Source organism: Cnephaeus nilssonii (genome assembly GCF_951640355.1).
Source record: "Cnephaeus nilssonii genome assembly, chromosome: 21".
NCBI classification, from domain to species: domain Eukaryota; kingdom Metazoa; phylum Chordata; class Mammalia; order Chiroptera; family Vespertilionidae; genus Cnephaeus; species Cnephaeus nilssonii.
The window spans coordinates 43,540,451-43,552,331 of NC_137092.1; the positions used below are offsets into that span (position 1 = coordinate 43,540,451).

Here is an 11,881-nt window from a genome sequence, read left to right on the forward strand (position 1 = left end):
ATAACGTGCAGGAAATATCCCCCACTCCGCCCGAGTGTCAGGTACGTTCCAGACGCCCCTTACCGGACGGTGTCCGCGCGTCTTCCGCCGGCGTTCGCGACGCCCACTAAGGACACGTCTCCCGCGCCGAGCGCCGGCTTCCCACGCCCCGGAGCCCGCACACCCGCGTCCCAGAAGCCTCCGCGCCGGCCGGCGCTTACCGCGGGTTTCATCACCGCCACCTGCGCGCGGCCCGGCCCCGCCCAGGAAACAGGCGCCTGGTCCCCTTTCGGGAACGTGACTTCCGCCGTCATCGGCTACCTGACAGCTGTCATTGGGATGAAGTTCGAAACTTTTATTCTCACCAACTGCAAATCAAAAATTGACATAAAAACTAAACTAAAACCGGCAAGAGTTCTCTATGCTGTACCCACCATATACACTTTTTTAAACCACCATGAGTGAACTCCATCAAGTTTTAATTTTTTTAATTTTCAAAACTTTTACCTTTTATTAAAAGGGGCAGAGCCCTAGCCAGTCGGGCTCAGTGGAGAGAGCGTCGGCCTGCGGGCCACAGGGTCCTGGTTTGATTCCGGTCAAGGGCAACCAATCCGTGTGTTTCACCCACTTAGATGCTTCTGTCTGCCCCTCTCCCTTCAAGTCAGTGGGAAATTATCCTCAGGTAAGGATTAACAAAAGGCGGGGGGGGGGCAATGATTATGGAACAAACATGTGCACCTATCACCAAAAATAAACAAGTATTAATATTTTCCCTTTTCACTTCAGATTTTTATAAGAAATTAAACATTATGAAGTTGAGCTCCGCTTTTCCCCCATCCACATAGGCAATGTTTATTATGAATATTATAGGACTCATTCAAGTCCATTTTTATTTTTTATTTTACATGTTTGTGGATACGTACATTTAGTGTTGTTTGGGGGTTTTAATATACATAAAAGTATCATACTCTATTTTCCAATCATTCAACATTACTTGTTGATGTGTTTGAACTGTTTTTAGTATTTATTTGAATATATATATAGTGTGTGTGTGTGTGTGTGTGTGTGTATATATATATATATATATATATATTATCCTTTAAATTGTTTCCATTTTTTACTGTTACACAAAATATATCCTTGTATGAGTCTCCTTATTTACATGTGCAAGCATGTCTAAGACATACGCCAGGTCATAGAGGAGCATTAATATTTGCCAAATTACACCAATTTACACCCTGGCTAGCAGTGACGGGTTCCCTTTGCTCCCCATTCTCACCAACACTAGATGCGGTCACACTTTACACTCTTTGCCACCGTGAAGGGTGTGTCTGTAATCTACATTTTTCTGACAGAGTCGTGACTCATCTTTTTTTGTGTTTATTAAACCTTATTTCCTCTCCTGGGGGTTTCCCATTCTTATCTGTTATAAGATTTGCTGTTGAATTTTCTCTCAATCCTGTGTACCTCTGCAGACAGCTGCCTGTTCATTTCACTGGGGCATATGCCACAGACAGATCTAGGCCAGCACTGGTCTTTGCTTCTGGGTTTCACTAGTATCCTGTGAGCTTTCATCTCAGCGAAGTCACATTTATGCATCCTTTCCGTTTGTGATCTCTGCTTTTTGTATCTTGTTAAAGAAACCCTTCCCACTCCTGAGGTCATTAAGATCTTTTTAAATTTCCTTTTAATAGTTTTACAGTCTTGATTTACAGTTTTTTAGTTCAGTTACTCCTGGGGTAGAGTAACTATTGATTTTTATACAGCAATCTTGTATCTTAAAAATCTCTAATTGCCCTGACCAGTGTGGGTGCTTGGTGAGAGCGCAGCCTGCTCCCTGAAGGGTTTCGGGTTGGATTCCTGTCCAAAGGCACGTACCTGGGTCACGGGTTTGATCCCTGGCATGTGTGGTAGGCAACCAAATGGATGTTTCTCTCCCTAACCCTTCCTCTCTCTAAAATCAATAAAAACATTGTTTTAAATAAGGAGTCTTAAACACACTTTTCTAACATTTTAGATAACTGGGCTTCCTGAACAGTGACAGAAAAACTACACCACAGTCAGTGTTTTCCTCATAGCCTTTCCATCTACATTTCCAAGAAAAATCCAGACATGTAGATTTACTAATATCTCTAAAGAGAGATTTCTAGAAATAAAAGAATATCTAATTAAACATGATAGTTTCTAACTTTTTTACATACTTTTGTTCATCCAGATCTTAAGATCACTTAACATTCTCAAAATCAGAAACAGAGGAAGTATCTGGGTTATAGATTTTATTATCAAATAAAGTATAATTTACATGATTAAGAGGTTTTGAGCCCTGGCTCAACTGGTTGGAGCATTGTTCTGTGCACTGAAGGGTGGAGGGTTTGATTCCCGGTCAGGGCACATACCTAGGTTTCAGGTTTGATCCCGTCAGGGCTCGTATGGAGACAACCAATTCATGTTCCTCTCTCACATCAATGTTTCTCTCCATCTCTCTTCCTCTCTCTCTCAAATCAGTAAGAAACCGTATCCTTGGGTAAGGATTTAAAAGGGAAAGAAAGGTTTTATTTCCATATGAAGTAGTCTACTTAAACAGTGTCCAAGGCACATCAAGTGATTTCATCTTCTCACATTTCAGATGAAATGCTGCCAGTCTAAGCACCAGGCACTCCGTGTGAATGATAAGAAGCAAGCAGCAGGTCCCATCCAGCAAGTTTCTCTTTCAGATATCAAATGTCACAAGTTCACATTTTTCTTGTTTGTGATGCCAGAACCAGCAGCGTTTTCATTTCATCCACTCTGTTCTTGTGGACTTGGAAAGCAGGGGTTACCCATCTCCCACAGGAGCACTGCTCACCATACCAGTTGAAAGAACCCAACTTGGCACTGCATTTGGGGCACAGGAGCTGAAAAAGGAAGCAAATTCCCTACTTCATTCATTCACTTTTGTACAGAACAATTATCTTTGGCAACAAAGAAGAGAGAAACAGGACATGGGCCCGACCTTCAGAAGTTCAGATCTAATCGATGGGATAAGAGGGGACAGCAGTTTACTACAATAGCTGTGTTAGGAATAAGAAGCATGCTGTGCCCTGCCCTGAGAGGTCCAAGGAGGAACAGATTAATTCCAGCACCAGGGGGAGAGGTGAAGCTGGAGACATGAAATAGAATGTTTCATGGATGTGGCATGTGTGCTGACTTAGTCTGCAACTTAAGATTTCAAACTAAAACAATCAAAGCTAAAGGGCAGGAAAGCATGTTAGGATTCTCATGTTCTATTTCTGATATTAAGAGCCCATAGTTAGGCCTCAGATTCCTGCCTATTTAAAAACAAAACAAACTAATACTCTAGTAAAATAGATAAATCCAAAACTGCTTAACTAGTCTATTGTATTTTCTTCTAATGTATTTTTAGCACTAAAAAGAACTTAGACTAACACCTCTCAGTCAAAAGTGGTTCACTATTTTATTTTATTTTATTTTCTCCACTGTACAACCTGCTTCAATACCTGCAGCCTCCCAGGCAGAGGCCAGGCCATGGTTCCAGCCACAGCTTGCTGCTCCCAGACCCATGCAGAGTGGCTCACTAGTTTAGAACAGCTGGTTTTTGTTAAATTTTTGATAGATTCTTGTCTACACTAAAAAGATATAATCTTCAGAAAGAAAGTAGTTAAGATGGAGTAAAACACTAGAAAAACATGGCTTAAAATGCAACAAGGAACAAATATAGATGATTTAATGAAACTAGAAAATAAGGTGTGTCCTCACCTGCCCATCCAGCACTCCCAGCAGGGCAGGTTCCATCCACTGCACAGGCTCAATGAAATAGGATGTGCACTGAGCCCGACTCCCCGTGACAGGCACGAGAGACGGTGCCAGTCTCTTGTGGGCAAAGGCTATGGGACCACTTCCTTCATTATGATCCAAAATGCTCGAACTTCGAAATAAAGACCTCCTGCAACCTCCAAACAAACACATTAATGACTTCCAAAGTAATAAAAAAAATAGATTAAATGTGCAGTTATTTCTTAAAGGGCAAAATAATATGGTATTGATTGTACTACTTTAATTTTCAGTAATCTCTACAAGTAACCTGATTGCTTTACTACTAAGAATTTACATTCTTGGAAGCAGATTTGAATTTGAAATGTCTATAGTAATCAACTAAACAAATTCTCCCTACAGAGATTTAATAAATTGAAACTTTCAATACTTTTCAGCTGCTGAGACAAGATAAAATCTCCAGAAAATACAAAATATTTTACCTGCACTTTCTACATTTGTAGAGAACCTCCTCTTTGGATCCCTGTGAAACCATGGTTGGGTCAACAGCAAAGAGCTCTTGAGGTAAGCGCTGCAGCTCTACATGACAATGACAATGACAATGTGTCTACTGGTTACACTCCGCATTTTCAGACAAAGTTCAGTTAATGGCAAATTGAGGCAACAAGTGCTAACCTCAGACATTTTTTTAAAAAGCACCCAGCGTTGAAAAAGCAGGATGTGATAGGAGAGCCCTTGGGTTCTGGGCAGACTGCCTGAGTTCAAATCCCAGACCCCACCACTCACAATCCATGTGACCCTGAACAAGGTATTTCTTGCTAAACCACAGTTTCAAAAGGAAATAAAAGGACCTGTCTCAAAGGATTGCTGGGAAAGTGAGATAATGCACCTGAAGTGCTTAGTGTCAGAACACTTAAACAAGAAAAGCATCTAGAAAGGTCCCAATACATGCGAGCAATTATTACCTGGATACTTCTCTGTAACCTTTTGCAAACGATATTGCTTATAAATTGCACTGCAGGTGTCGACTTCGCATCCCATGAGCTGGTATAATTTCAGTTGCCACTCAAAACCCTCATTCATCCTGGAAAGACAAACAGAGGTAAGTTTTCTTGAAATAAGTGCAATCACACCACAGAAACAGAATGTTTCCTCTCACAAAGAACGCACTTGGCCTCTGGTTGGATGGTCCGCAGGTTTTCATAGGCTTTTTCAAAGGTAAGTCGGTCAGTCTTCATCAGAAAAGCAGTCATTACAGCCACGCTGCGGCTGACTCCTGCATGACTTAAAATAGCAGACAGCAACAATTAAGACAAAAAGCACACAAAAACCTCAGCCCCCTCTATGGTCAAGTTCTGGTCCACTTGTCTGCTTCAAACTCTTTGCTTCTGAAATACTACCCGTGTGCAAAATAACTATTCCTTTATTTCCTTATTCTTTCTAAATTCTGAACCATGTGAATGTATTATATATCCAAATACGACCACGATAATCTCTAAGGTTTTGATGCTTCGGAACAACTCCAGATTCCTTTGCTCTTGGCGTGAAGGGCCCAGATGCGGTCCCAGACGTCCTTCCTAACACGACCTGCTGCACTGACTCCATGCATTTAAACTGTGGGTCTTACAGACCATCCCCATTGCCACTCTCTCCGCCTCTGCGACCGCCTGCTCCTTCCCCTGAGCAAGGCTCGGGTCCGAGTGTCCTCATGGACGCGTCTCTCCCCGACTCCGCTGCACCAACCACCACGTCCCCGACTCCCGAACACAAGCTCCTCCGGGAGCCGGCGCTTCCCGGTGCATCCCCGCGGCGTCCGTCACCGCCGGGACCCTGTCTGTTCACCTGACGATCCCCCCAAACAGGGAGCTGCAAAAGCCCAGCCTTGACGGGGCCCCGGAACCAGGAGGGCACGGCTCGGTCCCCGATGGGGCGCGTGCAGGAAGCAGCCCATCGATGATTCTCATCGATTTTTCTATCTCCCCTCTCCCTCCCTCTCTCTCTAAAAAACAATAAAAACATTTTTAAAAAAAAAAACTGCAAAAGGAACCCATGGAACCGTGAGTGAATGCGGGCAGGGCCGCCCTCCGCCCGCCCGCGCGCCCGCTCACCAGTGCACCAGCGCCGCGCGGCCCTCAGCGCGGGCCCGGCCCAGGAAGGCCACGCAGCGGTCCAGGTGGCTCAGCAGGTCGGTCTCGGGCCCGTCCAGTGCGGGCACGAAGAGCCGCCGCAGGCCCTCCACCTGGAGGTCGGGCTCCTCCGCGTCCACCGTCAGCACGGCCGTGACGCCCGCCTCCCGCAGGCGGCCCGGCTCCGCGGCGGCCGCTCCGCCCAGGTACAGCCCGGGCCGCACCTGCAGCATCTCCGCCGCGCGCGGGAGCGTCCGACACCGCGGCACCCAGCCCGGCTCCCGCCCCGAGTGGGCGGGCTAGAGCGGCCCCGCGTCCGCCACCGAGTGGGCGGGCTAGAGCGGCCCCGCGTCCGCCACCGAGTGGGCGGGCTAGAGCGGCCCCGCGTCCGCCACCGAGTGGGCGGGCTAGAGCGGCCCTCGCGCCCGGCCAGCTTCGCAGCAGCGCCCTCGGAGGACCCGGCCGGCGGCGGAAGTGCGCTCCCGGGAAAGGGCTGGGTGCTGGCCCGCGACCCACGTTCGGAGGAGGATCGCCTCCCGGACGCGGCTCCCGCCCCCCTGTGGAGTCGGGCTCCGGGGCTTCCCGCGAAGCAGCTGCAGCCAAGTTTGAAGCGGTGGCTCCACGGCCGAATGAGCCGCGTCATCGTGCATCTGAAGTGCGAAAGCATTCCTCCGACGTTGTGAGCTCACGTTTGCAGTCCCTCTCGGTGGCTGTTTTTCCTTTTTCCTCCTTCGCCCAGTTCCCGCGGGCGGGGTCCTCTTCGGCCTGCCCACTGCTGTGTATTTTAAGGGATCAATCCCGTGTCTTTTCAGGAAAGAAGGGACTATGGCCAGAGGGAAACCTGGAATTGGGGGACATGTTTCTTTTATTTATTTCTTTTAACAGGAAAGATTTGAACCTTTTTAAACGTATGGGAAAGTATCAGGAGAGAGGGAGAAGCTGCAGACACAGAGGGAAGAGGGGACCTGGGATGAATTGGGGGGAGGGGTGCGAGGTGGCACCTGGACGAGGCAGGTCTGCCCAGCACCGTCTGGAATGTGTGGGTCCTTGCCTCCGGCGGAAAGAATTCAGGACAGGAGTGCGGGTGATTGTGAGAGGATGTTTGTTAAAGTTGGGGACCCGGAAACCAAGGAAGGGCTTGGGCTAGAGGAGGCAAGATCACAGCCACAGCCACAGCCACAGCCCCCGCCGGGAAAGGGAGGCACAGCGGCAGGAGAGGCCTTGGCGCCGGTGCAGGGGGCGGACGAGCTGCTGCGCCCGCTGCTCCCCTGGTTCCAAGCCTCTGCAGAACCTTCCACTCCTTCCAGGAGGGGAGGATGCACACGTCTGAATCTGAACGGTCAGGAAGCGCCACGGAGCCGGGATAGACACCTGAAACTGTGTTTGTACTCCTGGCCACGAGGTGGCACCATTTACCCTTGGGAAGATGTACTTTGTGTTCCCCCAAGAAATAGGGGGAAATGAATGTGGGACCTGTAAGAAAAGCAGGCTGGACCTAAGGACGGAAAGGGTGTGTTCAGAGAAGTGTCAGAGTGGCTTCCTAACAAGAAGAGAAGGGCTTGCCCTAGCCGGTGTTGCTCAGTGGATAGAGCGTCGGCCTGTGGACTGAAGGGTCCCAGGGTCAATTCCGGTCAAGGGCATGTACCTTGGTTGTGGGCACATCCTGGTCGATGTTTCTAACTCTCTATCCCTCTCCCTTCCCCTCTGTAAAAAAAAATCAATAAAATACATTTTTTTAAAAAAAGAAGAGAAGGACCCTGGCTAGTGTAGCTCGGTGGTTAGAGAGCCGCCCTGATTCCCTGTCAAGAGCAAGTAACTTCAGTTTCAAGTTTGCTCCCACCTCTGGCCAGGGTGCTTGTAGAGGCAACCAGTCCATGTGTTTTTCTAAAATAGATTCTCTCTCCCCCCACCCTCCTATTCTCTTTGAAGAGCAATGGAAAAAATGCCTTCCGGTGAGGATTAACACACACACACACACACACACACACACACACGCAAACCTGCAACCTTGATAAATATGGATTAAATAAAATTAGTGTAATTGCTAAGAGATCATCGACTATGTCAGTGATGGCGAACTTATGACACGCGTGTCAGCACTGACACGCGTCGCCATTTCTGATGACACGTGGCCACTGAGGCGGCCGCATGCCGAGGATGAAACATTTGCGAAATAATGTTTTTTCCTCAAAGTGACACAGTACCCGAGTTATGCTCAGTTTTTTGGCGAAGTGTGACACACCACGCTCAGAAGGTTGCCCGTCACTGGCCTATGCGGCAGCTCGCATTTGGAGAGGACGGCCGTTTTCTGTAACCTGACCTGGACCGCTCCCAGACTCCCTCTCTTGGGGTATTTCTCAGACTTTCGGGTGTAGTCACATGTATGATTTTCATGTTCATTTCCATCTTTCAAAATACTTGCTGAGAAGAAAGCAGGGAAACTTCCCCTCCTCTGCCCCATCTCGCCTCGCTGCCACCTGTTCCTCTTTCTGCCCAGCACGTGGCCTGTGCCCACACCACAGAGCCCGAGGTGAGGGGTGGGAGTTACGCTCTAGGGCACTTAGGCAGATGCCCGTGAAGCACGCTTTGAGGCCTTCCCATTGAAATCGTATAACTAAGCAGTAACAGCGTAAGGCTATCGCTTTGTGTGTTAGTGAGGAGAAGGCGGGCTCGGAGAGCGGGGAGTTCCATCTGTCTCCAGGCGCACAGTCTGAAGCCAGAGAAAACCTGGGTCTGGATGCAAAGCTGAGTCGGCCCGGCACCTCCCGCCGGGCGACCCCCTGCGTTCAGAAAATTGTGCGGTTTCTCCAAGTCTGTTTCTTCGTCTGCAAAACCAGAGTCGGTGTGGCCATGTTGCAGAGTTCTAATTAGAATTCATTTGTCAGCATGTCCTGTTCATGGAGAAAGGCACCCCGGGCTGAACCCTGCACCAGAGGCAGCGGGGTGGGCAGGGCGGGCGGGGCGCTGCTGGCGAGGGGGGCGGCTTCGGAGCAGAGCAGCCCCTGCGCCCGCAGCCACATCCCTGAGCCGGCCTGGCTTAGAGCCTGGGCCTTACAGAGGTGTCCCCCTGCCCCAGAAGGATGTCTGTGGCCAAGAACCCGAGGGAATACCCTCAGCTCCACGGCCGGGACCGAGACGAGCGGACCTGAGCGCCTGCTGTGCAGGGACGGCTTGGCCACCAGACAGCACCCCGGCCTGGCCCCAGCGGCCCATCTGCACAGTCATCGGCTGCGCGGCCTCTCCGGTAAACGGGCGGGCGGACGGCTGGGATTGGCGCTGGTGCTTTCAGTTCCTTTTTGATTCCAGGAGAAACTGGCTGACAGTCAGCTGAGGGGCCAGAGTGCGTGCCAGGGCCTCCGTGCCACTCCCCGACACAGAGCCCAGTGGCCGCACTCCCCGCCCCAGCCTGGGTCACACCCTCGAGCTCTCTGCTGCCCGCACTGGGTCCTGAGCTGGAGCAGAAAGAGCCCGGCTGTCGCTGGGGTTGGTCTGTCGTGTGTGACTTGTCTAAGCTGGCCAGGCCCTCTGAACTTCAGTGTCTCCATCCAAAATGGCCGGCGAGGACACCTCCCTGACGCCCCGAAGGGCCCCCCTGGGAGAGCAGGAGCCTGTGACCGTCTGGTCAGCGCACCCTCCGAAGGCTGCTCCCGCCCTCCCCGCCCCGATGGCGGCTTCTGGCAGGGTCTCCCCCGCTCTCCCTCCTCCTCCAGGAGGTGTTTCCTTGTTCACTCCCACCAGGAATGCCCGTCCCCTGCCGCCAGCCTGAGGGCAGATGTTGGAGAGGAAACTGCCCGAGAGGGGAAAACACTCACTGCGCGTTCAGTGGAAGGGCTTCTGTGTGGCCCCAAAGCAGACGTTTCTGAAAACGGCTTCACACCCCTCCCAGCCCGTGATTTCATCTCAGCTCATTAGCCCTTGCTCAGCGCTGGGGACACGACAGGACTCAGATGAAGGTCAAACTCCCACCACGCAGACCAGGGTGTGTACCCGAGCCACATGCTGAACTGGCGGCACGAGCAAATCACGGGCACAGACACGACGCCGTCCTGATTTGGCTGGAGGAACCCGGGGAGGGCTCCGAGGAGGTGGCGTTGAGCTGGCCTTTCCCACGGGCGAAGGGACGATGGCGCACAGGTGCGGAGGTCAGGTGAGGTGAGGCACAGACGAGAGGCCTACAACACAGATGGTTTCACCCAACGCCTAACACGTCCAGCAAAGCGATGACCTGTCTCATCAAAGAGACTTCACAAGCAGCGGGCGGAGTGGCGGCCTCGGAAGGCAGCGCTCCTCGGCCCTCAGAGGCCTCGTGTCCCACAGCCCCTGTCGCAGACCGTCGGCAGCCCCGTCGTGGGGACCCCGGGGTCCACGTGGAAGAGCCCTGCTGCTCCAGGCTCTCAAACCAGCGAGGTGGCCTCCAACCCAAAACGATACTGCAGAGCAGGCCACTGCAGGAGTGACTTGCCAGGCTTATAAAACAAGCAGCTTTATTAATTACTAGTGGCCCGGTGCACGAAATTCATGCACGGAGGGGGGGGTCCCCTCAGCCCAACCTGCACCCTCTCCAATCCGGGCCCCCTTGGGGGATGTCCAACTGCGGGATCGGGCCTAAACAAGCAGTTGGACATCCCTCTCACAATCCTGGACCGCTGGCTCCTAATCGCTCACCTGCCTGGTCGCCCCTAACTGCCACCCCTGCCAGTCAGGTCGCCCCCTACTGCCCCCTCCCTGCGGACCTGGTCACTCCTAACTGCCCCCCCCACTGGCCTAGTCACCCCTTACTGCCCCCCCTGCTGGCCTGGTTGCCCCCAACTGCCCCCCCCGCTGGCCTAGTTGCCCCTCACTGCCCCCCCCCGCCAGCCTAATCGCCCCCAACTGCCCACTCTGCTGGCCTGGTCACCCCCAACTGCACCCCCTCCCCGCCAGCCTGGTCACCCCAGGCAGCCTGCTTATTCAGTCATTTGGTCGTCCCTCACTAACCGCCCCCTGCTGGCCTGGTCGTAGGCAGCCATCTTGTGAGGATGTGATGGTGAATTTGCATATTACCTCTTTATTAAATAGGATACTAGTAGCCCTGCACACAAATCCGTGTGTGAGTACCTGGCTGCCGCTTGCCTCAGCTGGCCACCCGCCCACTGCCGCTGGTAGCTCTCCACTGCTCGTAGCTCACTGCCACGCCCTCCTGTAGCTCTCCACCACTTGTAGATTGGTCGTGATGTTACAGCCAATGGATAATTAGCATATTCCTCTCTTATTATATAGGATATTAACCATATGGTAACTATAGTCAATCCTGTCTTGCATATTTGAAAGTTCCATAGAGAGTGGATCTTAAAAGTTCTCATCACAAGAAAAATTCTGTAACTATGTGTAGTGATGAATGTTAACTAGACTTAGTGTGATCATTGCACAATATATTTAAATATTGAATCACTACATTGTACACTGAAACTAATGTTATGTGTCCATTGTATCTCATTTAAAGAAGCAGCAGCGTCCACCAGGGGGCAGCACGAGCTTACTAAGAGTAGTCTTGTCCTGATGCCAGGTCTCTTTCCATGGAAGGACTGGACAGGCAGATTAGGGGACACACACTGACTCTTACTCCCCAGGACAGAGCTCCTGTGGACAAGTATGGCGCATGGGCTGGAGACTGGAGCAACTGAGTCAGGGCCATGTTTACTGTTGAGATATGAGACAATGAGATCTGCTCCTCTGAACTGAAAAAGACTCAAGTGGAAGCTACCAACTCTTTATCCTCAGATGTTGGCTGAGCCGGAGAGGTACAACTATTATTATGAGACCAATGGTCTTTGCAGGTGTCGTGACTGCAGAACAAACTAAACCAACATGAGAGAACCACACTACACGTTACACATGAGAGAACCACACTACACGTTACACATTACATGTGAGAATTTGGTGAAGAACTGGGATAATCCGCTTAGAATAGAAGTTCCACTTGGACAACGTCCACGTTTAACAAGGAGGTGTAGTTAGCAGTGCCT

General features: G+C 50.9%; 2 protein-coding genes across 7 annotated transcripts in view; both read right to left on the reverse strand.

Annotated features, from left to right (window-relative positions):
* ATF6 (activating transcription factor 6) overlaps positions 1 to 208 on the reverse strand; it is a 138,375-nt gene extending 138,167 nt beyond the window's left edge. For 3 of the 5 annotated variants that reach the window (XM_079761974.1, XM_079761972.1, XM_079761970.1), the window contains exon 1: positions 64 to 207. The gene's annotated coding sequence lies outside the window, so the exon portion shown is untranslated. Of the gene's footprint in view, positions 1 to 63 lie in introns of all 5 variants that reach the window. The other 2 variants (XM_079761973.1, XM_079761971.1) reach the window with 2 other exon arrangements.
* Positions 209 to 1,396: 1,188 nt separating this feature from the next.
* Positions 1,397 to 6,190, reverse strand: DUSP12 (dual specificity phosphatase 12). Of its 2 annotated transcripts, none has more exons than XM_079761660.1 (6): positions 5,859 to 5,989; positions 4,921 to 5,026; positions 4,716 to 4,834; positions 4,233 to 4,329; positions 3,736 to 3,922; positions 1,397 to 2,873 (listed from the first exon to the last, which is right to left on the reverse strand). In XM_079761660.1, exons 2-6 carry the CDS (start codon positions 5,001 to 5,003, stop codon positions 2,712 to 2,714), a joined length of 648 nt encoding a protein of 215 aa, XP_079617786.1. In that variant the 5' UTR covers positions 5,004 to 5,026; positions 5,859 to 5,989; the 3' UTR covers positions 1,397 to 2,711. The 2 variants fall into 2 exon arrangements, with proteins under 2 accessions (XP_079617786.1, XP_079617785.1); XM_079761659.1 differs by having other exon boundaries at positions 1,406 to 2,873; positions 4,921 to 5,034; positions 5,859 to 6,190.
* Between the last annotated feature and the right edge of the window lie 5,691 nt (positions 6,191 to 11,881).